Source organism: Exophiala spinifera, assembly GCF_000836115.1.
Source record: "Exophiala spinifera strain CBS 89968 unplaced genomic scaffold supercont1.2, whole genome shotgun sequence".
In the NCBI taxonomy this organism is placed as follows: Eukaryota; Fungi; Ascomycota; class Eurotiomycetes; order Chaetothyriales; family Herpotrichiellaceae; genus Exophiala; species Exophiala spinifera.
In genome coordinates, this window is record NW_015622514.1 from 819,326 (window position 1) to 846,852 (window position 27,527).

At 51.6% G+C, this 27,527-nt stretch overlaps 9 protein-coding genes across 9 annotated transcripts; 5 read left to right on the top strand and 4 right to left on the bottom strand.

Annotated features, from left to right (window-relative positions):
- Positions 1 to 204: 204 nt before the first annotated feature.
- On the bottom strand, positions 205 to 1,887 carry PV08_02584 (uncharacterized protein; the record flags this gene model as incomplete). The annotated part of the gene is made up of 2 exons (XM_016376942.1): positions 205 to 1,440; positions 1,489 to 1,887. 2 exons carry the CDS (start codon positions 1,885 to 1,887, stop codon positions 205 to 207), a joined length of 1,635 nt encoding a protein of 544 aa, XP_016238512.1.
- Positions 1,888 to 2,266: 379 nt separating this feature from the next.
- On the top strand, positions 2,267 to 4,983 carry PV08_02585 (uncharacterized protein; the record flags this gene model as incomplete). The annotated part of the gene is made up of 2 exons (XM_016376943.1): positions 2,267 to 2,438; positions 2,492 to 4,983. 2 exons carry the CDS (start codon positions 2,267 to 2,269, stop codon positions 4,981 to 4,983), a joined length of 2,664 nt encoding a protein of 887 aa, XP_016238513.1.
- Positions 4,984 to 5,867: 884 nt separating this feature from the next.
- PV08_02586 (uncharacterized protein) lies at positions 5,868 to 8,149 on the top strand (the record flags this gene model as incomplete). The annotated part of the gene is made up of 2 exons (XM_016376944.1): positions 5,868 to 6,938; positions 6,995 to 8,149. 2 exons carry the CDS (start codon positions 5,868 to 5,870, stop codon positions 8,147 to 8,149), a joined length of 2,226 nt encoding a protein of 741 aa, XP_016238514.1.
- Positions 8,150 to 9,075: 926 nt separating this feature from the next.
- On the bottom strand, positions 9,076 to 9,896 carry PV08_02587 (uncharacterized protein; the record flags this gene model as incomplete). The annotated part of the gene is made up of 2 exons (XM_016376945.1): positions 9,076 to 9,607; positions 9,670 to 9,896. The coding sequence occupies 2 exons, from the start codon at positions 9,894 to 9,896 to the stop codon at positions 9,076 to 9,078; spliced, it is 759 nt and encodes a 252-aa protein (XP_016238515.1).
- A 1,650-nt stretch (positions 9,897 to 11,546) lies between these two features.
- PV08_02588 (uncharacterized protein) lies at positions 11,547 to 13,454 on the top strand (the record flags this gene model as incomplete). The annotated part of the gene is made up of 4 exons (XM_016376946.1): positions 11,547 to 11,796; positions 11,863 to 12,085; positions 12,133 to 12,410; positions 12,466 to 13,454. The coding sequence occupies 4 exons, from the start codon at positions 11,547 to 11,549 to the stop codon at positions 13,452 to 13,454; spliced, it is 1,740 nt and encodes a 579-aa protein (XP_016238516.1).
- A 986-nt stretch (positions 13,455 to 14,440) lies between these two features.
- On the top strand, positions 14,441 to 14,890 carry PV08_02589 (uncharacterized protein; the record flags this gene model as incomplete). The annotated part of the gene is made up of 1 exon (XM_016376947.1): positions 14,441 to 14,890. One exon carries the CDS (start codon positions 14,441 to 14,443, stop codon positions 14,888 to 14,890), a length of 450 nt encoding a protein of 149 aa, XP_016238517.1.
- A 105-nt stretch (positions 14,891 to 14,995) lies between these two features.
- PV08_02590 (nicotinate-nucleotide diphosphorylase (carboxylating)) lies at positions 14,996 to 15,993 on the bottom strand (the record flags this gene model as incomplete). Its single annotated transcript, XM_016376948.1, has 2 exons — positions 14,996 to 15,072; positions 15,126 to 15,993. The coding sequence occupies 2 exons, from the start codon at positions 15,991 to 15,993 to the stop codon at positions 14,996 to 14,998; spliced, it is 945 nt and encodes a 314-aa protein (XP_016238518.1).
- A 2,113-nt stretch (positions 15,994 to 18,106) lies between these two features.
- On the top strand, positions 18,107 to 20,343 carry PV08_02591 (uncharacterized protein; the record flags this gene model as incomplete). The annotated part of the gene is made up of 4 exons (XM_016376949.1): positions 18,107 to 18,944; positions 19,005 to 19,066; positions 19,124 to 19,294; positions 19,387 to 20,343. 4 exons carry the CDS (start codon positions 18,107 to 18,109, stop codon positions 20,341 to 20,343), a joined length of 2,028 nt encoding a protein of 675 aa, XP_016238519.1.
- A 545-nt stretch (positions 20,344 to 20,888) lies between these two features.
- PV08_02592 (uncharacterized protein) lies at positions 20,889 to 24,618 on the bottom strand (the record flags this gene model as incomplete). Its single annotated transcript, XM_016376950.1, has 2 exons — positions 20,889 to 24,485; positions 24,541 to 24,618. 2 exons carry the CDS (start codon positions 24,616 to 24,618, stop codon positions 20,889 to 20,891), a joined length of 3,675 nt encoding a protein of 1,224 aa, XP_016238520.1.
- Between the last annotated feature and the right edge of the window lie 2,909 nt (positions 24,619 to 27,527).

Consider the following 27,527-nt stretch of genomic DNA (forward strand, 5'->3'; position numbering starts at 1 on the left):
TTTCGGTTCCTTACCGACGGTCGCTACAAATTCGACAAATCGCTTTTGCCAGTATTCGTTAGTTATTCTCGAGTAGCGCATGCAAGTTGCATTTAGCAATGACATGACCAGTCTATCTATCAATCATACATTCCCCGGACCCTCGTCGTGAAATGTGTCAAGTCCTCTCAACTCCTGGTACCAATCTGTGATGTTACATGTCTTTTATGACTTTGCATTTCTTTCTGCAGCTTCCCAGGTGCTTTCTTGCTTGGTTCCAGGAGGCAGCCACCCAGACGCGAAAGGCGATTCATGTGTTCGACCTCGACTATCATCCCTCTTAGGGTGAGAATCAGACATCTCACTTCTATGATTCAGGTCCATTGGGTTGCTTAGCTGCAATCCAGGAGTGTTGACTTCGGTCACAGGCAACAAAGCTGTTTTGTGACGGAAATGATCGCTCTTGGTTCGTCTTTCCGCAGCGTCTTCCATGCTGGTACGATCGTAGAGATAAAGCCCGACACATGTGAGCAGAATGCCGACGGCCTGCATCGAGGTGGTCGAGCTGCGGAACCAGACCACAGCAAGCACAATAACCCAGACCCGTTTTATCAATGATGCCACAGAATAGGACACTGGCGACAGCATCGATAACAAGACAAAGGCCATGATATTCTGAAAAAAGTGGGAGACCCCGTTGAAGATGAATTCCAACATGAGCCCACCATGATCCAAGGCATTTCTTTTGGTCGAGAGGCCGATGAATCCATCCTTCCACAACTCTTCTATGAGTTCGAACCCTTCGGTATAGATCCAGACAGGGGCGGAAAGTAGGAAGGCACCGACAGAACAGTAGCATAGCAGGTTGAGCTTGTCCAGCTTTCGCGGCAGGTGAGTCTGTCCATCTGCTTCTGCACGCGATGCCTCGGTAAAAAGTTTCTTTGAGAAGATGTTTTGGCTCACGAAAACAAGTGCTGCCACCAATGCAGCACTGATTCCCCAGAAATTGCTTGAAAAGTCCGTAGAACATGCCATCATCACACCTAGGGTGAGTGGGACAAGTGACAGGTATGTTGCTCGTTTGTAGCGAATTCGAAATACAATCCGGTATGCGAGGACCGTGAATAGCGGCGACAGGCCCTTGATAGTGTGGACGAGTGAGACCGGAATCTTAGAAGTGGCGTATGAGCTGAGCAGGTGGCCTAGAAGTTGGAAAATCGACAGTGGAAATGCTGTCGCCAATACTTCCCAAGACGGCTTCCTCAGACCATTCCTGAGTGCAGGTACGGATCGCTTTAGTGAGGGAAATGTCGATGACAGACCGGTCAATACCAGACACCAGAACGAGACTGAGGCAAATTGAACAATTGTGAGGGTCGCTGGCTTCGGGAAAGCATTTAGAATGGATTTGGATGATGTGTTTGTAAGGGCTGAGGTCATGTACCAGACGATACAAAGAGCCTGCCGCATAAATTAGCCGTATAACGCAGTACTGTGCAAACGACGTACAATGAGTTTGTAGGACACCGGTGCCCTCAGCGCTTCAGCCAATTCTTGCGCATTCTCGCTTACACTGCCTCGTCGTGCCCGAAAGTTGTTTATTGCGTCACTAAGGCTTCTCCTAGGTCGATGACCATGTATCACTGGGGATCTCCCATTGCGCAATCTCTGACTCTCTCTCCTCGTGGGCCACTTGATCTCAGGGTTCGAAAGAGGACCTGTTGTTACTTCCAGGGGACTCTCAGCAACCACGGGTGCACCGGGGTTGAATGTGAACTTTGGTAGGGCATCGTCAAATGAAGGAAATCTCTCTCGAGAGGTCGATTCTCTAGTTCCTTTGAGAGGGGATAGCGAGCGGTGATGAGCGCCATGTCGCAACTCAGGAGTTTCGGTCATCGTAGTCGTCATGCTGTGGTTGAACAGACAATGATCACTTTGTCGTGTTGCTGCATCTGCTAGCGTGGTGCTCTACGGAGCCTGTGAAAATGACATCCTTTCATGCAACGACTGCGGTATCGCGGAAATGCGGCTCAAGGAAAATTGAAGAGGTTGCGATCAGGTTTGTCTCTAATCAACAGACTGTTACACTTTTTGACTGCGCTACATATATCAGAAGCACGTCCGGTCCTGCATCACACTATTGCCCGGACCCATCACGCTAGACCAGAGCCAGAAGGCGGCGTTACAACAAATTATTCGGATCGGAAAAACAATGATCCTGATTATTGTCAGCCATCACGGATACAACTAGGAGTATCATTGTAGTCATCCTCACAATGAAAAAGCGATGGGGCAGGCGATCCTATACACAGTACTAACCATAATCCTGCTGTGTGAATTTCATGTCGTCGAGGCTACCCTTCAAGAAGTCATTCACAGCAATACAATCCTCATCAACAGTTCCGTAGCATTCTTAGACAAATGGAGTATCCTGGGGCCGTTCAGGATCGGAACCCGAGGTTGGTGCTTGAGACTTGGCTCTATATCGTCGCCATCTGCTGACAGTACATAGAGGCAATATGGGGTGCTGATCCAGTAGAGCAGTTTGGCGGTATATTTGATCTCAACGACAACGACACTGTTGCCTATCGTTCCCCCCTTGCTCAAAACGCAACTGTTAGGTGGAACCCGCGCACGTTCCGCCCTGTTGTGTCTGAGGCAACAACAACTGTTGACCTGGTAGTCGACTTTCCGGAAGTCGACTGGGACTTTGCACAGAAGATCTACGGGTGGTCTGCACTTCAATACCAGGCCTGGGTTAGGGGTGGCATCTGGAATGATGGCGGAAGTTGCCGCCGAGTGAGCATCTATCCAGAAGGCATCCTAGAGCTCTGGTTGAACAAGCAACACATATTCGGAGGCGACTTTTATTCATTTGGGCACGCACCTATCGTGTTCGAACTTGTGCCGGGCTTCAATCTTGTGAATGTGCGTCTCGTCCGCGATGTACGGTCAATGGGCGGTTCTTCACCGCCAACAGCACATGCTAGGCTTCGGGCTGAAGTCGTGGCTGCTGACATCGATATAGTCCATGACAGTTTGGTGCTACCGGATGTGATAGCAGGCCGGTTCGCTGGTCGTTATGGGAGTGTGGTCGTCAGGAATCAAGCAGCTGCCTGGATCAGCGTCAAGAGTGTCCGAGCAATCGCTGATGAACAAGCTGCGGTGGCCTTTGAAGGAAGCGTGGCGGTTGCTCCAGGTCAATCACGCTTAGTGAGAATGCGAATCGACAACTTGAGAGACCCAGCGAAGACGATAAAACTTGTGTTCAATTATGCATTTCCAGACGCCAACCCGCGCAGCGTGGCGTATGAGGCTCAACTGAGGCATGCGAATCATTCGTCTCTGCAAAAGTTAACGTTCCTTCATCCAAGTGGTGCAGTATCTTATGCAACGCTGAGACCACCACCAAGAACGGTAGACAGAGAAGCACCCATCCTCCTGAATCTCCATGGTGCGGGAGTCGATGCGGATGGAGATCTAGCACGACATATGTTCGAGGATGCGCCTCACCTGCCGGCATGGGTCTTAACTCCAACTGGGATGACATCCTGGAGCAGCGATGATTGGCATACATGGGGGTTCGCAGATGCGCTCACAGCGGTTGACGCTATCACAGAGTGGGTCAGTCTTGTTAAATGGCAGGGACCAGACCCATATACTTCGAGGATCTTGGTTACAGGTCATTCGAATGGCGGCCAAGGAACCTGGTACTTTGCTACGCATCAACCTGACCGCGTTCTTGGGGCGGCGGCAGCTTCAGGATACTTGTCCATCGATAATTACGTCCCGTATGTCTATTGGGCCGAAGCAGATCCCCTCCAAGCTGCTATCCTCCATACTGCAAGGAGTAATTTCCGTCATGAGTTGCTGGCTGAGAACTTAGCGGGGATCCCGATTTTCCAACAGCATGGCTCTGCCGATGACAATGTCCCTGTCTATCACTCTCGATTGATGAACACTTTGCTTTGTCAGGCAGGCATTGCAGCCAAATACTCCGAGATGCTTGGAATAGGTCACTGGGTCGATGGCACCATGACAACCCCTCCCATGATTGAGTTTTACTTGGCCCACTTGAATGGTTCCGATGTCATGTCCAAGGCGCCCGATGAGTTTGCTTTCGTGGTCCCAAATTCTCATGATATGGGCTCCAAATACGGTATCGTTGTCGATCAATTGTCCTCGCCCGACAGAATGGGCCATATCAGAGTCTCTATTGCCCAGACTGAGTCGGTCATTCGTTGGCATCTGAGGACGCAGAACATACATCGTCTGCACTTTGATCCTAGTGTCCAGATCCCTAATTCGCCAGATGAAGTTTTGCTTGATGGCATGACCCATGCCTTTCGACTTACAAGGAAAATGAGATCGAGGTCCCTCGTCCAAACAGAAAACAAGCTCTGGGGTTGGGAAGTTGCCCTGGACTGGAGGCAGTTGGACCAGCGGTACGGTCGCCAAAGAGGTGCACTGGACTCGATACTTCGCAGCCGTGGCGCCTTTGAGATCGTCTCGTGCTCTGCAAAAACCTTTGCCCTCGCAGTTCAGGCAAGTAGGAATTTCCTCCAGTACTTTGGCGCAGACTCGAATATAGTCACTCTCGAAGAGTACGCGGAGGCGCTGTCGAGAAGGGGTAACCTCATCACCATTGGGCTTGGAACGAGCCTTCCTCGCTGTGACCTGTCTTCGTTTCCTATCTCACTTCAACATGACGGGCTATTGCTGACAACAGGCTTTTCAAACACCATTTCGATCCCCTTTCGGTCCGGTATGGGCGGCGTGTGGTTGCGCCCTCTTTCCCAGGAGCGACTGGAATTGGTGGTTTGGGGGCATGACGAAGACGGTCTGAGACAAGCGATGAGGCTGGTTCCAACGCTGACCGGAGCTGGACAACCTGACTTCGTGATCTTGGACAACGACGCCAGATGGAAAGGCGCTCGGGGTGCTATAGCGATGGGATTCTTCGACCGTGATTGGAGAATATCGTCTGCTTCATATTTGCCATAGATCGGCAATGCGAGCTCTAGGAGGGACGCCGAGTGAAGTTACATGCTCCGCTTCAGGAGGGCCGATTCACCATGCGGATTATGAGTCTGGAATCACAGGTGACAACAACAGATCACGTCCCAATCGTTGATGCAGATATGAGGCAACAATGCTTGTAAGTGCAAGGGCAAGGGAGGTGCCTGGCGACTGCTCTACGCTACCCAGCGCCACTTCCACCGGATCTCTACATGAATGAAGAAGAAGGTGCCCTTGTCTACAACTCTCATTCTCTCACTATATGCTGATTGCTTCCCGGCCCTTTCTTCTACCGTCCGCCATCGACTTACATTCTCTCACACCTACGCTGCCCATCTCGGCGGATCTTTGCATTTGCTGATACCTTTGTCTCCATTGTCGCCCTGTCAATCATCCTGCCACTCTTGCCGCCCCCCTTACCGCCCTCTCAACATCGATATCACTTTTGTATTCTAGTGCTCCGTCATTGTCCTATTGATGGCATCTTTGATGTCAACGGGGTCGCCAACAATGAGCCGGAAGTCAACTCCCACTGTCAAAGTGAGAGACGACGGTGATAAAGTCTCTCGTGCAAGCCTGAACCCGCTCACTGTAAATCTTCACTTCGTGCTGATTGTCTTTGCTCCGCTGACTTGCCTTCAGGCCACAACCGCGACGCGTTCCGCGTCAGGGAACCGCACGCCTTTCACTGTCTTGCAGTCAGAGAAGGTCAACAACATCCAGCAGCCGAAATCCAAGGATAAGGCAAGTCTTACCGTCGTGGATCCTCGCCGTTCACTCACCTTACTCACCTGCGCCTCCGAATTGCTAATCACTCTTTTCATCTCTAGGCTGCTTCCGAAGGCACGGAAGCGAAGTCTATGAGCACCATGGAAGATATTCTTTCACGTCTCAAACTCAATGATGCCCGCAAAGTCAGCCCTCCTGCCGCGGACAACAAGCCTCAAAAATCTGACTATGAAATGCTTGATAAACTCGTCAACAACTTACAAGACCAAAGCAAGACTTTGAAGAGACAAGAGAAGGAACTGAAGAACGAGGGAGAAGGTGCAAGCAACAAAACCAGTGATCATTCTTCCGGTTCAACTATATACACCCCTAACACCGACGCCGCCGGCTCACAGAAGCCTATTACCCAGCTCTCGGGTTCAGGCAAGGTTGACATGGTGGACTTGATGCGTGTCAAGCAAGAGCTTGAGGCAGCCAGATCAGTCATTTCCCGCCAGGAACAGGAGCTCGCTGAAACACGCACTCTCAAGCACACCATGGATCAGGCTATGGGACCTCCTTCTGAAGTTGATTTCGGAGCTTCTAATGATATTAGCGAGCAGACGATTGGCCATCTCCAGAGTGCCTTTAATGCTTCTGCCCGGCCGTTCACTTCTCGCAACGAGTCTTGGGCTGCCCAGGAAGCACAACGCCAGGACCAGGCTGAGTTGTTGAATACCGCAAATTTTGGACGTGGCCGAGGCATCTGGAACAATACTTCCGGCTCCATGACAGACGTCTTGAATGTCAATGCTTCTGTTCTAGGATACAACAACGGCCGCGACGCTCGTGCATCTGGTCAGTCCTATACTGGTGTCTATGGAGGTACAGTATCTCCTGTCGAAACTTTTCCGCCTCGCAACCTCCCAGCTCCTGCCGCTCCCTTTGGCTACGATATGCGGCCAGGTAATGATGTGATGCAATTCAACCCTTCTCTAGCTGTCAGACGCAACAATGGACAACTGAGAATCAACCCGGGACTGGTCGACCCACTAGCTCAATATGGCAACCTCTCTGGCACTGCATCAGCGCTGACTCCTCCCCCAATCAGTCCGCTTGGGGTGCCCGCTCAGTTCAGCTACCCGCGCGCTCTTACAACTCCCATGACCCCATCCTCGACTGAATTTCCGGTCAATGGTATTCCAGGAGCTAGTAATCCATGGACAGCCCCAGTAAGTGTACAGCATGTCTTCCGCCACCAAACATTGATGCTGACAGTGATTGCCAGGTCACTGGAGCAAATGGACAAACTTACGTTACTCCTCTTGAGCCGATGAACTATCGTCGTCTTCTCGATAAATCAGTGTCATGCGACTGGAAGTACATTGTTGACAAGATCGTCTGTAACAATGACCAACAAGCAAGCATCTTCCTCCAGCAGAAGCTCAAAGTCGGCACTGCTGAGCAGAAGTTCGAGATTGTCGAGTCTATCGTGGCGCAAGCATACCCATTGATGATCAATCGGTTTGGTAACTTTCTTGTTCAGCGATGCTTCGAACACGGCACACCCGACCAGGTGGTTGCTATTGCGAACGCAATTCACGGCAACGTGATCGCTCTCAGCATGGATCCATTTGGCTGTCATGTCATCCAGAAGGCCTTTGATTCTGTGCCAGAGGATCACAAGGCCGCTATGGTCCGCGAGCTCCTTCGCCGGATTCCTGACACTGTGATTCATCGATATGCTTGCCACGTCTGGCAGAAGTTGTTTGAGCTCAGATGGAGCGGTGAGCCACCACAGATCATGCTTGAGGTCAACAAAGCACTTCGAGGCATGTGGCATGAAGTTGCTCTGGGTGAAACTGGCAGTCTCGTGGTCCAAAATATCTTTGAAAATTGCATCGAAGAGGAAAAACGCCCGGCTATTGAAGAAGTCATAGCAAACATTGACCTGATTGCACATGGACAATTCGGCAACTGGTGCATCCAGCATTTGTGCGAGCATGGCTCCCCGCCGGACAAGCGGCGTGTCATTGACCACATCCTTGCGAACTCCTACAATTACAGCATTGACCAATTTGCTTCTAAGGTCGTAGAAAAATGCCTGAAGATTGGAGGTTCAGAATTCTTGGATCGTTATCTTGGGGTCATCACCACTGCGCATCCTGATCGTCCGCGCATTCCTCTCATTGACATCGCTGGCGATCAATATGGCAACTACTTGATCCAGTGGATCCTCATGAACACCCACCATCACCAGCGCGAACAAGTGGCCATCCATATTCGCAAGCATATGGTGTCGCTCCGAGGTTCTAAGTTTGGATCCCGCGTTGCCATGCTGTGCTGCAACCCTAACTCGGTCACTCGCCCAGGCCCAGGTGCTTCTGTCAACCCGTTTGGCGCCCCAGGCCAGCCACGGAACCAGTGGCCACGATTTCGCTGAACGAACTTTTCGTTCTAGCATCGAAACTGGCACAGTCAAAAACTTCAAGCCAGGTTTTCCATCTACTACTTACTCGTCATTTTATGTCAAACTGCACGTATTCTACAGACTGTCCGATACTTGAGGGCTCCCCCTCTGCTTGGAATACCGTCCTTAATGAAGAGCATGGGGATCACAACCCTGCAGAACTCTCCAGTCAATGATTGGCTAGGCCGCGCCGCCTTGTCGTCTCAGATGCATGCGCGCCTTTTTCGACGATTCTCGTGAGAATCTTATGTTGTCTTTCCAGTATCAATAGCAAATTTCGCATTGCACAAACAAACTTCTTGCACCCAGTCAACATCGAAATCGGAAACATTGAAAGTTGGACTTCGCGCGTATCATGTTGGGTGGAAGGGGGATATCTCAAAATTGCAGAGTTAGCCAAGCCATGTTTCATAAGCACCCAACGACTGTAGCTAGTCATGTCTTTACCATTGTCTTGCTGGGTAGCAAAACGAACACTCAAAGCATGTATTTAGAGCTAGCATGAACCGTGGTGATCAGGGCAATGTAGCAGATAAAGGACCATGATAGCTGAGCGAATTTCTACCCTTGCATACTCAGAACATCCCTGCTGATAGCGATCAAAAGGGGTTCTGGGCCCCATACATGCTTTAGCCAAACTTGGGAGACATATGAATGTGCCTCAAGATGCATTGATCGCTAGGGAGCGGTCCGCACCGGTGCCAGCGTCGATCGACTGCGTATGACCTTCTCTTGCTCATGTATTTCTCTGCGCTAGGAAGAGTTTGTGGTCTTTCATAGACGGCATTCGATGCGGAGTAAAATGTCGACAGATGGTCGTACCGGAAGAATACGACGCGACCGTCGAGTTGCCACAATTAACGCTCATGTCTGGGTTGACATGGCCAATAATGTCCAACTCAATCCTTACTCAGAAGACCACTGTCCGGTACGGCATTGGGCTTTAGAATGTTCACCACACCTTGGCCCGTCTCTCTGTGGCCATTCAGATCAACGACATCGCCATTTTCCCCCATCTCCACTACGGCTGGCGGGAGAGGTTCTGTTTGGGGTGATGCTGAAGCGTTCGATGTTCGATCAGGGTCGGCGTCGGTCTCCCACGGCTTCCTGCGTCGTGGATTCTTGTCAATCTTACTAGAGCCAGGCTCGAGTACAGTATTGGGTATTTCTTCGATGCCAGGAATCGGCATGTTGCGCGTTATCAGATCGACTATGTGCGCGAAGGAAGTAGGGTACGGTGGTTCCGGTTCACTCGATGATGCAGGATTGAGTTGAGAGACTGCGGATGGGACAGACTCTTCCGCTGAAGAGATATGCTGTGCCACAGGAATCTGCGATTGGGGATCTCGGCTAGGGCTAGGGTCGGCTTGAGACCGAGAGAGAAGCCATGACGAATATGCAACAGGATCTATAGGCGGGAGAGCAAACTTCCTGTCCAACAAGCTCTCAGCACGCGTTCAAAGCTGACGAAACGATGTAGGAATTTCTTCTACCTTGAGAAATAGAAACACCGTGCTTGAAGCACGAGTTCTTTCTTGTCTATCAGCTCATCCGAGGTTACTGGAGTCTCCGGGTGCCCTAGGATGGTCGCGAGCCCGGCCTGGTATTCTTGGTCTGTGTCGAAAGGGTACGTGAACAGCCCCTGGTATACGGAAGCAGGAGTCACAGGAACAGAGTCAGTCCGTGGCGTTGGAGTATTGTGTGATGCTTCGGTAGCCATGATACTTATTCAGATGTGGTGCTGGCGACTAAGTCGAGATGTTTAAGCCAATATCTGTGCATTGCATAGTACAATATGTTGTCTCGTCTTGGTGAAGACTGCGGTTGGTGTTGACGGTTTTACCTCGGCTTTCTCAGCTTTTCTTATCGATAACAACATGGATGGCAAGAGGGCGACCCAGTAGATTTGGGTCTACACCACTCGGTACCATCTGCCCAACCACCTTTCCGAGCAGATGCTACCAAAGCTCGTGTTCGACTCATACAGGAAACATACATATGATCACAAAAGCTGGGACAAGATTTCTATTTTCGTGGCTCTGCGAGAATCACCAGCACTCACGACTGTCCTGATATCGGACCATCGAGGCCGCACAGGAAGAGCCCGTGACGGCTCTTGCCAGTGCCGAAACGTTGCCTCTTACACGAGCCATGATGCTAACTGTTTAGCATGCATAGGCAGTTCTGCAGCAGGTTTGAAACTCCAGCTAAAGCGATGCCGTGGCTCGCGTGCCCTTCTCGTCACGAACCAAAAGGGAAAAGAAGAGCTACTCAAAACTCAAAAGTAAGGGAGGCAATACTCACCCGACTGGCCATTGCATCAAATGTAGCCTCATCACAACGACGTCTCACAACATAGACTGAACTCGAAAGGCCGCCAGACTCAGTCTTTCGGAGCTGCCGCCTCTCCTGGCATCTGTGGAGCGCCACAAGTATTCTAGAAGTGCTACCTCAGGCCCCTTACTGTCGAACGGCTCTGCCAAGACCGGGGTAACCGAGAAAGTGACATGCTTAAGAGATGAGAGTGGCTGCAGAGGATTGGAGGCCTCCCGTCCACTTGAACTACGGATGGGAGCAGGGTCTGGTTATCGACGGGAACAGGGAAAGTTGGACAAATGCTGATGCCGAGCCTCACACGAGCGAAACGCCACCGCAGCACTACCCACTACAGATGCTACTCAAAGGAGCAGAACAAGAAGCTACCGAGGAGTGACAAAGGGTTACCCATTCCTCATTGAGGCTGCCACAGTGGGAGGCATGGAGCGGGAAACCTTGGCATTGCTTCCGCCCAGCCTTGGCCGCTCGGCGCCCAGCAGTCAAGAACTTCTCATTTCGTCACCAACTCCACTGGATGCGCTTCGATCAGAGCCAGTCTCGCTAGGCGTGCAAATCCTGGCATCTCCCGCTATCTTGCGATCTGTACGAGCATGACCTCGATAGTGCTTCTTCAGACCGAAGATATCTCTCCACTGCGACCCACGAGGACGTCAACAAGACTTGTTCCGGACGAGTCTCGTCACACAACGTACCAAGCATCGCGATCAGCAGCTGTTCTTGGCCTCCCATGGGAGCTCGGAGCTATGTCCAAGACGAGAATGGGTAGGGCTCATCGGCTGTGCTGTTCCCTCTCGAGCTCCTCGGGCAAATCCCTCCTTTATCATGCCCCTCGTCTGATTCCTCGTCTTGACCTTCGCAGGGTATCATCGCGTGCACGTCGTCAATCATACCCAAGAGATAAGGGAACCCCATACATGATGGCAGATTGGCATGGCTCTTTCTGGTTCGACGATGGTTAAATACCGTGCCGGGTCGCTTCGACTCCTGCGTCAACTTCTTGCTCTCCTTGTCCTCAGACTTGAGCTTCCACACTATGGAGGGCAAACCAGTTTTCAATGATGAGTCGGCGGTTGATCCCGAGAAGAGGGACGCTGCCGGTATACCAAAAGGAAATGGCGATGGCCATGATGTCAAGATTGGTGATGACCAAGAATACAACAAGTTATCATTCTGGACGCGAATGGGATGTACTGCAGAGTCGTTCAAGCGCAGAAGTACTAGCGACAAACACAACCAGCTCAACCAAACTCTACGCTCTCGCCACATGCACATGATTGCCATTGGTAAGCTCCTCTTCTTCCTCTTCCCCCTCCTCGATTGTGCCTTTGTTGACTCCCGTCACAACACAGGTGGTTCCATTGGCGCAGGTCTTTTCGTCGGTACTGGCTCAGCTCTCCGAAGAGGTGGCCCAGCATCACTTCTTCTCGACTATGGCATTATCGGCATAATGATCTTCAATGTTGTATTTGCTCTCGGTGAACTCTGTATCATGTATCCCATCTCCGGCGGGTTTTACACCTTCTCGACTCGATTCATTGATCCCGCGTGGGGATTTGCCATGGGCTGGAACTAGTGAGTACTCGACCATTTGAGCAATGCGTGTGCTGATCTCCTCGTAGTGTCTTTCAGTGGGCGATCGTATTACCTCTCGAAATTACGGTGGCTTCGTTTACGATATACTTCTGGACTACAGACGTTCATGTCGCAGTGTGGATAACTATCTTCTTGGTATGCATTATCATTGTGAATGTATTCGGCGTCCTGGGATATGGAGAAGAAGAGTTCTGGTCAAGCGCCCTCAAGCTGTCTGCAATCGTGATTTTCATGATCATTGGTCTGGTCCTCGTCCTCGGAGGTGGGCCAAGTAGCGGTATCTACGACAAGTACTGGGGTGCCAGTAAGTGTACTCCCCGACTCATGGGTGCCTTGAAGCTCCGTCTAACATTCTGCAGGACTCTGGTACGACCCTGGGGCTTTTCGAAATGGCTTCAAAGGTTTCTGTTCGGTCTTCGTCACTGCCGCCTTTGCCTTCTCTGGAACCGAACTAGTCGGCTTGGCCGCAGCTGAGTCGAGAACTCCACTGAAGTCGTTGCCGTCGGCTGTCAAGCAGGTCTTTTGGCGAATTACCTTATTCTATATCCTGGCGCTACTTTTCGTTGGCCTGCTGGTCAACTCGGAAGATGAGCGCCTCCTCGGTGCCAACCCTTATGTCGACGCACAAGCCTCGCCGTTTGTGCTCGCCGCTCAAGACGCTGGGCTACACGGATTTGATTCCTTCATGAATGTTGTCATTCTGGTGTCTGTCATCTCCATCGGTAACAGTGGCGTCTACGGCGGCAGCCGCACACTGACTGCACTTGCCGAACAAGGTTACGCTCCCAAGATCTTCGCCTACGTGGACCGCGCCGGCCGTCCTCTCGTCTCCACTGTCACTATCATCGCCTTTGGTGGCTTGGCCTACCTCGGAGTCGCAGAGTCTGGTATTGAAATTTTCGATTGGCTCCTGGCTCTGTCTGGTCTGGCTGCGCTGTTCACATGGGGTTCCATCTGTCTCGCACACATCCGCTTCCGAAATGCCTGGAAGTATCAAGGCCGCTCGCTAGATGACATCCCCTTCAAGGCCGTCGGCGGTGTTTACGGATCATATGTTGGCCTTATCCTCATCGTTTTGGTGTTGATTGCACAGTTCTACGTCGCAATCTGGCCTCCTGGAGGTGGTGTCAACGACGCCGAGGGCTTCTTTAAGTCTTACCTTGCTCTTCCGGTTGTCATGTTCTTCTGGGCCTGTGGATACTGCTGGAAGCGCGAGGGCTGGTTGAAACTGGGTCAGATTGATCTCGACTCGGGACGGAGAGAGATTGATTGGGAGGCTCATCGCGCGGAGCAGGAGAGGAGAAAGAATGCCAGTCTGCCTATGAGAATCGTCTACTTTATGTTCTAGAGCTAGAGCTGGAGGATTCTTTTTGTTGCAGTGGGGAGAGTCGTTGGAATCCGGGGACGACCTTAGACTGATGTCCATAGAGAAGAGTGGTTCTGGTTCGGCTTTGATCGTCAGTTTTCTCTAGAACGAAAGCACGTCAAGACCACTCTGTACTTACTCTTACAATGTCAATCACAGACACACAGTCAAGATGTTGTTCAATCATGTTTTGCAACCACTTTCACTGTCCCGATCGTCGGCTAGAGAATCCGGACGTTCATACTTCGCAATTGGCGTTGTGAAAATGTGTCTTACAACTCTCGGTTGTTAATACTGTATTTACTTGTTCCACACGTCGTTGCCGACCATTTACAGTTTACCATTTGCCTCTAGGTATGTACTTCTGATCCTAGCCAATCTTGCTGGGTTTCTGGCTCTCGGCCGATGGCTGACTTGAAGTCGCCACCGACACTTGGTAATGCCGGCCTTAAGATTCGGAAACAAGAGGACCTAGAGACCTCAAGGTTACGGTCTGGCCGGTATTCAATAACTAGCCGTTCAGTGGTGACGGAACTCGGGATAGCGGGTGATCGCCATGCCGATTCATCGGATACTTTTGGGGGGGAATCATCGATAATCCTCCTTGAGACGTCTCATTGAAAAGGGCACACACTGGACTTTCCTTTGAAGTTTTATTCCCTTCTTACTTACATGCTTAGGTATATAATCCGTTTGTCCTATATTACTTCGTACTATATCCCCGGAATTCAAACAGTTCAAACAATTAATCATTACTGCTTCCCCAACATAATATATACCCACCTTGACTACGCATACCGGTGAGGGTGCGAGATTCTCAAGTTTGGTTCCTACTACAGTTGACACCCTCGTCCCCATCCTCATCCTGGCCCTCAACTACCTACCTGTCGAGTACAAACCGACCTCTCACAATTTCCACATCTTTTTGAGAACAGCTCCCTATGGTGAGCGATCAAAACTCCAGCACAATGCCAACAACCACCGCCACCACCTCAACAGCAACAACGACAACACTAGGTCGCTCCCTCCTCACGCTCGTGGCTCTCTCGACCTCGGTGTCATGCTACCTCGCCGACTGGAACGAGACGCACGTCAAGAACCCTCGCTGGCCGCCCCACGCGCGCTTCCACAACGGCCAGACCATGTCCATGGGTCTGTGTCTGGGTACGTTGACGGCCTACTACACGTGGCGCATGACGCCTAACGCCGCGGCCGAGAAGGATTCACTTACCACTGCAGCGCTGATAGGGACGCTCTACTGGGTCACGGGCATGAGTGCAATCTTGTACCCCGGGACAAAGTGGGAGGATCCCGAGTTTGGAGAGCGGAGTCCCCAGAAGGCCGTGTTCGGGACGCATGTAGTCTTGTGTTGGATCGGCTGGTGGCTGGAGATGAGGAGGCTCCGGCGGCTCAGCTGAGGTTTCCGTAGGGGGCCTCAAAAACACCATGACTACGAGCTAACGAGCAAATGAGCAGCTGATCGTGGGAAGAACAGACGGTCTAGAGAAAGAAACATCTTGCCATCAATGATCAATCTTCAGTGAGAAATCTACATGCGGGACGCCTTGGTGTACGGCACTCGTAGAGATGATATCGATGTCTGTAAGCGAGGCATCAGTCGTGCACACAGGAAGCTACTAGGGATGGTCTTACCATTATTGATGTACTCCTTGACGTTGGCCTCCGTCAAGCCACCGCTACTCTCTAACAGGACCTGCCTTTTGCCATGCCACCGTTCTTTCAGGCTTCGCGCAGCCACTTTGAGGCCCTCACCGTCAAAGTTATCCAGCATGACAACGTCGGCACCGGCCGCAATGGCCTCGTCTGCGTCGGTCTCCGTTTGGACTTCCACCTCGATCTTCAGGGCAAACCCACCAACCGCCCTCGCCGCTTTGACAGCATTGGTGATGCTGCCTTTGGCCCATATGTGATTGTCCTTTAGCATGATCATGCTGCTCAAGTCGTGTCTGTGGCCGTCGATTCCTCCGACCAACATACCGTACTTTTCGACCAGCCTGAACCCAGGTGTAGTCTTTCTCGTTCCAGCTAGAACTCCCTTGTAGCCTGCACCTCGTACCAGTTCGAGCATCTTTCGACTCTTTGACGCCACGCCACTACATCTCGCTAGGGTATTCAACGCAACTCTTTCTCCCAGTAGTAGTTTGCGAGTGGGGCCCTTTACGGTAGCGACTTTGATCTTGCCTCCCGATTTGGCAGGATCTAGAAATTCCCCCTCAGCATGATGCCACTCCACCGTACAATCTAGTTGGCGGAAGACTTCGTCAAAGAACGGCACGCCAGCGAGAACTCCAGCGGATTTGCAAAGTAACTGGGCTGTCCGAGGGCTTGATCCAACTACGAAGCCGCCATAGTCAAAGGACGGCGTGTCTTCAGCAAGCCACTGGGTAATGTCGGTCGTGAAATGTGACGGAAGCAGGTCTGCAAGGGAGCCGTGAGAGAGGCTAGCATCGGTCGGAAGAGGAAGGTCAGTGGGCAGAGGAGCGCTTTCTGTTGAGGCCATGGCTGCAGATTGCGAGTGTATACGACAGAGGAAAACCAAAGAACTCCGAGGAGTAATTAGGAAGTGGGAGTTCAGAGTCACAGAGTGGAACGGGCTTTGCGGTCGCGGGCCGCGAATTATTCCGCACTTATCGATAACGCATCCGCTCGGGGAAGTGGGAAAATCGTTAGTCCGGGGCCGGACACCTTATTTCAGACTGTTATGAAGTACACAGGACGACAATTGATCATACAAACATGGTTAAATTCTGTTAAATCGCCAGTAATACCGTCCAGGTCGTCACTCAGATATTCTCATCGCTACTCTGCTGTCAGACAAGCCTTGTCCTTCGTGATCCTCTAAGTCAAGGGTTTCTAAGCTGGGAAGCGAGGTGGGCTTGTTTCTACGCACGTCTCTATCACTCCGACCTTGGCTATCATGGTGTAACTGACAATCTGATGCCATTTGTCCGTGTGCGGCATTCCATCGGGATATTCGGAGAATAGAAGTGGGACATACACAACATACACCGACGACTTTGTACAAGAAAGATGTTTCACTCCAGAACTAACTCCGCAAACCTGGTACCGAAGCGATATGCTCCATGCGTGCGACTTGGGCAGGCACAGGACTGAGGGAGTCAAGTGGTACGAATTGGTCTATGCTGTACGAAGCTAGGATATCGCTGTACATGTATGCCCCAGAACATTTCCCCGTGGACGCCCCTTCAGGGGTATTCCCCGGACGGGTGTTGCTTTACTCAGCGATCTCTTTTGCATGCGGTGCTATGCAAACAGATTATCCAAGAAGGAGAATAAGGATTAAGAGCCGAGCTACGTGGCTGCAGTGCGAATTCGACTCAATCAGTCAACGCTATCCATCCAAAAGCACACCGAATTAAGCTGGCCACCATCAAGAACCTCATCGTCGAGCGTGATATGCCCATCCCTAGGGACGATGTCATCTCGCTCAAATGTGACGTATTTTGACCTGGCAATGGTCAGCCGGCCCTGGCCATCATGACCATTGGCCAAAGGCGCTCCTTACTCTGTCCACTATGGTCCTCAGTGGAAGCGGCCCGCTGAAGGCCATCCGGGCACGTTCACGCGCCGAGCAGAGACTTGATGAACAGGGATGCCTTGGAACCAGAGATTTTGATTCCCCTAGGCAATGTTTGTGCCCGCATAGACTCCCACGGTGCTGACCGAAGCGATGTGATGGAAGCATGATCATGGACAACCTCTCTCTTATTCCCAAAGCGGTCTAGCGTCCGAAGCTCCCCTATTCGACGCCACGTTCTACAGCCTTGTCCCATGCCTGCTTTGTCAACATGAACTTACCGCAAGCTAACTCAGTCTGAGCAAAAGTAATTGTCGCTCATGGTGCGCGATGGAAGCAGTCTGATTGGAAATTGTATTCCTTTACGCATCGTTCAAACAAAGCAGCGTGCCATCTTCCGCAAGCGGATACAAGTTCAAGATGACGCACCCAAGAAGCAGCTGGCCTAGACTCAAAACAAAGCAGTATCGGACAATTAGGATCCCAGTGTGCAAACGGAATACCCAATGTTGCGATTTATTGAAAACTGATTCATGACCCAGTGCAGGCTTTATTTATCTGGCTCGGACCAAAGTTTACGGCGAAACATCGAGCCAAACTTCGCAACTCTAGAATACTCAGCCTCGCTACTCATGGCCCCTTCCATACACCACTTTGATGTCAACACAACACCTGCGCTCCAGAGACTGGGCACAATGCGTCTCTTCATCTGTCAGATGCCGCTGAATGCCGAGATACCGAGGCCAAGATTGCATAGTCGGTTGTTGTACTACCTTCTATCGGCATCCCGCGTCCATGTTCCTACAAACTCGAACATCCAGCTTTATTGTCTCATACTGTCCCACAAAGAACAGTTGATGCTGTTGTTCGACACAATGATTGACACCTTTATCCAACGATTTGCTTGTGGTGACGCAAGCGGACAACAAGGATAAAATATCATCTCTTCTCCTGCCGTCAACGCTTTCCTCTGGCCCATTGAGTTTTCTTATTGCTGTAGAGACCCAAAGGCGACGACTTCATTACATACCTACCTGATCCCATTCCACACTGTCCTCCTTGGAATAATTGCACAATGCGCTGGCGCCGAATAGCCCCACCTGCTAATCAGCTAGAGACTCCTGATTTGAATGAGGCTGGATACCTCGTCCCAAACTCGGCGCGAAGCCGAAACGAGCGACAATTATACAGGCGAGACTGGTTAGCTTCACGAATCAGACGAGGAGCTTTTGGAAGCCGCAAGGTTGACAGGCATTTCATGTTGAGATACCTCTTTTTTGAGGAGGAAAACGACGACGACGAAGAATGGGGGCCGGTCAGAATGCTTGGGTCCGGTTCTTACGGAAACGTCGGACTTTGGCAGAAGCGAAACGGCGCAAATCAGATTTTGGATGAACTGGCTCTCAAAGAGGATGTCATGAAAAGGATACGACGCTGGAGAGAAGTTGAGGATCCCGGCTTCGAGCGACTGCTCAAGGAAGTCGTAATTCAAAAGGATCTCAACTTCAAGAACGAGGGTGTGGCACCACATGTGCGAGGCTACAAGTTTATGATGGAAAGGTCTGATCGCCGCCGAGGAAGATACCGTACGTATCTCGAATATTGCGGCCACGGGACTCTGGGACGGCTGTGGCGCCTCTATCGCGCCTGGGATACCCACCTCCCCGAGGTGTATCTGTGGTATGTCTTTCACCAGCTGGCGACGTCCTGCGAGGCGCTGCGCGATCCACCCGCAGAGGACAGTCTGGCCTGGCCGTCTAGCGTAGCCTTGGAGGATCGCGGTGACGGATTCTGCCTTCACCTGGACATCAAACCAGCAAACGTTCTTCTGGATTACGCCCCCGAGGATCCCGCAGAGCACGACTTTCCCCAGACAAGGCTGGGAGACTATGGGCTTGCAACTTACACCAGTAGTAAATATTCCCCCTTCCTGGACTTTGTATATCAGGAACCGCCTAACTAACGACTTACAGACGACGATCCAAACAACCCTTCCAGCTACTGGTGGCGCCGAACAGCGCAATACGCACCTCCTGTGAGACCGTCCTTTGATTTTCTCTCATCCAAATCTTCAGCTAACAGTACGTCGCAGGAACAAATTTCTTACGGAGTCCATTGGACCATCCCCCCAACAGGAGGCATGACAAGGGTGTTTGACTTGAAAGGCCGTCGACTCGACTACAAGCAGGCAAAGTTGTTGCAAAAGGACCAGTCTAATGGTCCTGGCGAGGACGATGATGTGATCTTCGACCATGCAGTGAATGTAAGCAGCTGTTCTCCTTTTCCCCTTCTCTGGGGCCCCCACACATCGCTGCCCTTCGCACACCTGCTGATTTTGACTGTGTGCCATCATAGATCTACGGGGTCGGCGCAACAATGCACACTCTACTCACGCTCCGCGGCCAAGAAGACATCCGACACACCCGTGCTCGCACCACGCAGGCATTCAAACGGAACGGCAACCACCAGCTCTCGGGCGTCAAAACAAAAAAACCAGGTGTGTACAGTAGCCGTCTCCGGCGCTTGGTGCATCGCTGTCTTGACCCCCATCCTGCCGGACGGCCAACACAGTTCGAACTACTCGATGAGACACGTCTTGGTCTCCGTCTCGCCGAACGCAGACTGCGCAAAGCGCGTCGACAAGCCCGAGCTACCCGTGACCCCAATGCCGCGGGAGGCGCCGATCAGAACGAATATAATGACGATGATGATGATGATGATGATGATGATGATGATGTCCCAGAGCACTCGGAGAAGGTGTTTTTTCAGGGCCACGAAATCAACGACATGCCCCTCGGAGACGCCCACTTCGGTCCCAAGGCCAGCGAGATCAGGTACCTGTTGACGGGGGATTTTGTCAACCCTGACGTCCGCAGAATCAAACTCCCCAAGGAAAAGTATGGTCACTTGCCGCCGAATTGGTTTGAGCCGGAAAACAATTGGAAAACGCTCTACGACGAGTCTGCCAGTGGAAGACAATGGTTCAAAGACCCCCTTCCACAACAACAACAACAACAACACCGGCAGCAGCAGAACCAAAACCAAAACCAAAACCAGAATCAACAACAGCCGTCTCCTCCTCCTCCTCAACAGGGATTACAACCAATGCGTCCACTGCTGCCCATCCCTGCTCATTTGTTGGCTCGGCCTCCACCGCGCATGAACCGCAGATATCCCCTCGGAGATCCGAGAAATCTACAACAGCAACCGCAACAACGGCAACCACAACAGCAGCAACCCCTGCGACCGCTGCGACCGCGGCGTCAGACTAGGCCACAGGCCAGACAACAGGCTCAGCAACGTCAGCAGTAGCAGCAAGTAGCACCCTTCAACGAACGACCCTTGCACGGCTCTGCACAGGGGGAGAGACTCGTCATCATCATCAAAGACGTAATAGCTCATCTCCAGACATCGATCGTATAACGAATGATTTCGGTTGCGTTGTTGTGTATTGTAATTGTGGTTTAGGCAGCTGGACATTTATTTCACATCGCAATCCCAATTGTCATTCATGAGTCTTACAGTACAAACAAACCCCCAAGGAATGGGAAAGCCTTTCGTTTCTCAAAAAAACGGAGGAAGACGCCCTTCGCTCATGCATTCATACTCGTGAGAACAACAATTGTGATGCCTGGCCACTTCCCAGATGCCGTCGCTCAGGTACAAATCTAGTTCCATTTGCCGTGCCATGCTATGCCCTATTTCGCTGAGACGTGAGTCAAAAAAAATAAAAACCACTTCTCATGTTCATGTCATGTTCGAGCATCGTGTCTCGGCACTTGCGAGACTAGTAAACAAGAAAAGAAAAAGGAAATAGACCAATCCTTGTCAATAATGTAGTCAGATCCCCTTCATCCTCAAGCCCTTCTTGACCCGTCCGAAGGGAATTCATCTGACACGATCAACCTAGTATTCACGTTCATACTCCCCAGCTCGTTGAGCAAGAGCTTGAAAGCATAAGGGAGGGTCATCCTCACGACATTCGACCCGCTTTCACCCGCCGTGCTACAGCGCTGGCAGAACCGTCCGAAGGCCATGAAGCCGCACGACTCGCACACGTCGACTTCGTGCTTGTCGCTGGACAACATCAGGCGTTCCCGGAGAAGTTGTGACGCGCCGTACGCGATCAGACAGTCACGTTCCATTTCTCCCAGACGCAGACCGCCGTCTCTGGAGCGACCCTCGGTAGGCTGTCTGGTTAGGATCGCCCGCGGACCACGAGCGCGGCTGTGCATCTTGTCTTGAACCATGTGTTTGAGTTTCTGATAGTAGATTGGACCCGTAAATACGTAGGCCGGAAGGGGCTCGCCGGTGGTACCAGATGTGAGGTAATCTTTGCCGTCGTAACTGTACCCGGACTCGATTAGTGCTCGGGACATGTCTTCGAGCTTGCTGCCACCAAACGCCGTCCCGTACTCGAACTTGCCCTTCAAGATGCCGGCCTTGCCGGACACGAGCTCCAGCATTTTACCGACCGTCATACGAGAAGGGAAACCGTGCGGGTTCATGATGATGTCTGGAGTGATGCCCAGGTCAGAGAATGGCATGTCGACCTGTTCGGCGATGATACCAACGACACCCTTCTGCCCGTGCCTGGACGAAAACTTGTCGCCGACCTCTGGAACTCTGGTTTGTCGGGTTTGCACCTTAATGAGCTGATGTCCCGCCTCGACCTCGGACACCATAACCTTGTCGATATAGCTAGGATCAGGAAGCCGGTACTTCTGTGGTTGAGGGATCAAGCTATACCCGCTGTTCGAGCCTCCATCCGACAGGCCAGATGAGTTTGAATTTTCCGGGATGGCCTTGTTGACGTAGACTTCACCCTGACTGACTCTAGCCCCAACCGAAGCGATACCGTCCACATCAAGAAGGGCATGGGCTTTGATGGGTGCACCGTTTTCCCAAGTAGGGCCTTCTACCTGATCTTTGGTGGTGTTTGCGTAAATCTTGAGAGTCACGGGGTATTTCCGCAAGACCTGACACCGTCCGAAGCCTCGATCTACAGATGCCTTGTTCAGGACAAGGGCATCCTCGATATCGTATCCACTGTAAGACATGACTGCGACGGTTGCATTTTGTCCAGCTGGAAGTTTGTCGTATTTCACTAGCTCGATAGTCCGAGTTTTGACGAGTGGCTTCTGAGGATACACCATGAGATAGAGCAAGGTGTCAATCCTGAGGAATTGATTGTTCGCAATAAACCCAATCGCTTGTTTACCCATAGCACACTGATAGGTGTTTCTGGGTGACTGATTGTGGTGTGGATACGGAATGAGTCCAGCTACAGCACCAAGAATTGTAAAAGGTTCAATCTCCAGATGCGTTGTCGACCCGTTGATGTCCCTCTCATACAGTGCGATATTACTGTCATTCTCCTCGTTGACATCGAGATATTCAACAAGTCCTCTGGCCAAAAAATCATCAAAGTCCATCGAGCCTTGACGAAGAGACTTCAAGTATCGTTTTGTGACTTTGGACTTTTTGTCTTCCACAATAATGAGGGGTCGACAGATCCGTCCCTCATCGGTAGCCACATGGATCGTGCTATGGTGATGGTTGATAAAGGTTGATACAAATTCTGAGATACGGCCTGATCTCCGGAGACGTCGAAAGGAGGTCAAGAAGTGTGATGGGTGCCTTGTTGTGGCTACTGGAGTACCATTTAGAAGGACCAGGTACGACCCTGGTGCGTAAAGCTCCGCCCCTCCCACCGTCACAATGTCTTCAGCACCGAGCATGAAGATGAGTCGTTTGATAGGCGCCTCTTCGTCGTCCGTAGTTATATGGGTCATGAGAGCCAGATTCTTGACCAACCCACATGCCTCGCCTTCGGGTGTATCGGCAGGACAAAGCATGCCAAAAGATGATGGCTGGAGGGCTCTGGGTCCGCTGACTTTCCGCGTCTTCTCGAATTGACTCGATATTCTTGTCATCATACCGAGAGAAGCGATGAAACTGAGGCGACTCAATAAATGCGTGACACCAGCTCGATCCATTCGAAATCGTTTAAGGTTCCAATTCCCGGTAGCAATGGCTCGATTCATTCCCTGTGTAATGTGGCCAGCCTGCCCCATCATCGTGTCGCAGGGATCAGTCACTTGAGTCTTGTTGGGCTTCCGCAGAGATTTGTCAATGGCCATTTTGATATTGTAGTTGAAATTTTTGAACAGGTCTTCGAAGAGTAGTGACAGCAGTTGGCCGGCCAATTCCAAACGTTTGTTTCCCACATAGTCTCTGTCGTCTACAAGTGCAGGATTCTGTTTCGCCATCAGCACCCGCCTGGCCATGTGGCCGACATAGATTGCCTTCGGTCTGAAGTTTAGGTTCTCGATGGGGACGTGAGCTATGAAGACATTGCTGACAGCCTCTATTGCTTCCTGGACATAGTTTCGACGAGATTGGCCGAATGGTGTAGGTTTGCGAGTGATTTTGATCCTAGCTCCGAGATAATCCAGCGCCTGTTGCTGCGTATAAACGCGATTCTTAATTGCTTCTTCAAAATTAATAGCAAAATCTTCCTGCAACACAGGGTCGGTACCCGCCACGATGGCACTCATATCGAAGTCAGACGTCACACCCATTGCTTTCAGCAATATGCAGATGGGGACATCTTCGTTCAAAACATTGTGTCGCATGTACAGCAGATCCTTCTTAAGGACGATATAACTCTTGGACTTCCTGGCGTGTGTCGAACTCGTCACGGAAGCAGTGATGAGCTCCTTCTTTGCATCGGCCTCAACAATGATACGATTTTTGCTGAGTTGCTCTTGAACCAAGATCACCTTCTCCGTGCCATTGACAATGAAATAGCCACCAGGATCCAAAGGACATTCATCCATTGCACACATCTCAGCCTCGGATTTGCCGGCTAGGACACACTTGGAACTCCGCAACATGATTGGCATGCGTCCAATGAGCATTCCTCTCCGCCGGTAGGCCATCTTCGATTTGGTGTATCTGACGTTGACAAAGATGGGGGCAGAATAGGTCATATCGCGCAGCCGACACTCGTTGGGGGTTACAGTAGATTCGTTCTTCGAATCGTTGACATAGTGTTCATCGAATCTTGAAGGCCGCCCGACCCAGATGTCCTCGTACTTCAGATAGAAATCAGGGTCGATATCACTTGTAATTATTGGCTCGGCTTCAATAATCTTTTTCAATTCCACTTCAACAAAGTGATTGAATGACTCGATATGCTGTTTTACCAGTCCTTTGACTTTCAAGAACGCCGGTACCAGATTCCACTTGTCACGAGCCGTATCAATCGGATCGGTGAGGGACTTTCCGTAGTAGAAGGGTTGGAGGGCAGCGTCGAAGCTGTCTGCATGATGAGAGGATTTTCGACGGTGTTTTTCGTGCTTCGAATCCTCTTTACTACCGTGTGTCTCGTGGGCTGCATTTGCGTCGGTACAGGTTTCATTTGCGATGGACTTGCGCGGAAGGGTTTTCTGGAATCGATTAGTCTTAACCATAGGATGAAGGACATATACGCAATAGACGTACCACCTTCGGCGCAATAGGTTTTCTGGACGCTTGCTGAGTCGCCGGCTCAGGGCCGTCAGCTTTTTTCTTGGGCGGCATCGGTGATGTTCACCGAGACAAGCAGCGACAAGAATACACGGAGATGTCGCATGCTCTTTCTCAGAGCAGTTCTGATGCAGAGGAGAAGGCAGAAAGAATTCAACTATTTCTGTCGCGGTACGGATAACAGAGTGGGCAACATACTGGCGCACATAAAAATATTCTGCCGATCCAGGCCATCACCGCCGCCTTCGATGCCGCAGGCGGTGAGAAGCGGGCACCATGTCAGCAAGGAAGGTGAGGCGAGTCACGTGCGTCAGAACGTGAGTACTAGTACGGATACTCCGTGGGATGATATGTAGGTACAACGGACTCGTCCTCCATACCTGGTACATACCTGGACCCAGGAAACAGCCTACGGGACTCCCCTCTGCAAGACAAATCTGGGCACTAGTTCGAGTAGTGAGTCGCCCTCTACAGTACTGACCTAGTCATCGTGAAGACTCAACGGCTGTACGGTGTAGCGTACCGCGGAGCATTTCAGTCCGTGGCCCAGCGATTGGCTGTTGTCGATGTTGAGGTCTAGGGAGTTGACGACAAGAAAGTCGAGACAGTCATGGTTGACTTCCGAACATACAGTAGCTGTAGCCTGTGATGCATGCACTTTACTTTCGCAACCGAACTGGTGGACCTGGTGGACTTTGACACAAGCTCCCCGACAGCCACCTCATTTATTATCTTGACTTGCAGCGAGTCCAAACTAGAAAAGCACAAGCTCAAATGGCAACGAGTTTTGAGACGGAGTCAAGCTGTTATTGGCGTTGAACACGGGACGTCCTGATCCCTTCCCTTGTCGAGTGCCTGGCTGCGAGTGGATCGATGTCCTGCCCACGAAGGCTTTTCTTGATGCAGGGGACTGCAGGAAGCTGCAGCTACCGCGAGCTGTTTCTGCAATGCAGGCCGTTCTATCCCCAAAGCAGGTCAATCCAGGATCTCGTCGCTCCATTGGCACACAGACGAGAACCGAGTATGCACAATCTTTCCCTGATATATCTCGAATAAAAGAGACTGCACGAAAAAGACGACATCTGCACTGAACTTCAAACCAAAGGGTGGTTGTCCACTCGCAAGATCGCATCACTTGAACCATCTGCTGCTAATCTCTCTCTACGCCCACAGCGTCTTTACTCCAAGGGCGAGTAATGCAGGGACAGTAAGCTGCCACCATCATCCTAGGTCCCGACCTTGCTTTGCATAGCATGGATCACCGTGACTACTTACGAAGAGGCTCTGGTCCGGCGCAGGCCTGTGTGTCAATCCTCGCTTGTGGCCCGTGGTGCATGGTGCCTCAGAGATGGCTTGCTCTGATCACGGCCTGTGATACGCCGACCGTACGTGGGCTTAGGTGATGCAGGTATAGGCGCATCAATATATGGAAATCTCGCATTCTCAATGTTGACCTCTGCCGATGCTACGGATTGCCTGCAATTAGCCCTGGCCACGGCAGATATGCCAGCACTCGGGACAGATTGCGTCCAGACAGTGATCAGCAGCCACAGGCAATGCCGGGCGGCAAACACCTTGGGTAGCAGAGACGAGAAACAGCAACTACAATAGGACGGAAAACAGCGAGAGGCGCGTGGTTTGGATCTCGATTTTCGGGTCAATTTTGTTTGGAGGGGCGTCGATGTCGCGAGCGGACCCCTTATTTTCCACTTCTTGACCGCCTTTTCCAACCCAGACGCTCTCGTGCCCTCGAGCCTTTGGGATTGGGGAAGCCAAACCAAAGCCTACCTGACCTAGTGAAGGAGCCACCAAGACAAGCTTGTCTCTTCCCCACAAGCTGTTTTGGTCTGACAGATGTGCAAATGGTGGTGGGAGGATTGATGAGCATCGGTGGGCTATGAGGGCACCCACGAGCATCGTCCTGGCCACTAATTAGTTGGGAAAAACACCACCCACGAGGAGTCGTTTGCTGGAAATGCCCCAGGAAGTTTTCATCTCATAACTGGCGCACTCGAACTATCAATCCAGCGCGCCCATGCATCACGCATAGATGACAGGACCACCATCCCGAGAGGCTTGGATGAGGTCCCAGACTGGCCATGGCGCTTTATCATACGAACACAAATACCTAACTTAGAGCCTAGCGGCTATGAGGAACGAGGGCCAACTCTCAGACGGTCTGTAGCCTGTGGGCAGGGTACAGTAATCTGCTGTCGAGGGGCACGCAGACTGACCCAAGCCCCTCGCCGCTAACATTGTCGATACCCCCCGCTAGGCGGTTACCTCCCGCAACCTAAATGGCAGCATCCAGGGGCTGTCTTGCTGCCACCAGCCCAATTCCCAGGCGTAGCCGTCTCCAAGTGTCTTAGACCATGAGTGCAGTTAAATGGCCTGAGAATGCATAAACCATTGTTGCTGCCAGGTTCAAGCCAGGGATTTCCACGATGTCGCAGCACACAGCCATCGGCAGTCAATCGCCCTCCTCAACCAAGACTCGACCTGTAGACTGTGATGACGACCCGGTCCTGGTCGCCCTACCCCGGTCACTTGGTATTAGCCTGCAGCGCTAGGCTGGCACAGCTCCAGAGGTCGCGTATGAGTGGCAGAGTACCGCGGTCCAGGCAAAGGAGCCCACGCCGAGTCGCAGCGGGCTCAGAATCGACCCAACAACCTCGTCTAGGCCTCTACCCACTGGCACGCTGGCTTGACTTTGACGCTTGCCCAAAAAGACCAGCCCGAAGCCCAAGAGTCGAGTTCCAACCTCCATTGCTACTCTGTGGTTTCGACCCTGTCCCTCGAGGTCTCTTTCCTCACCCTGCACATTTGTAACAATATTCTTTTTCTTTTGGGCTGCGTCTGTGTTTCTACTGTCATTATAGCATCGTCAGACAAGTGTGCTGCTTGCTGCTTGCAGCGCGCACGCAGTCTTGTTGTATTTCGTTGCTCTTCCTGTTGTTGGGTGC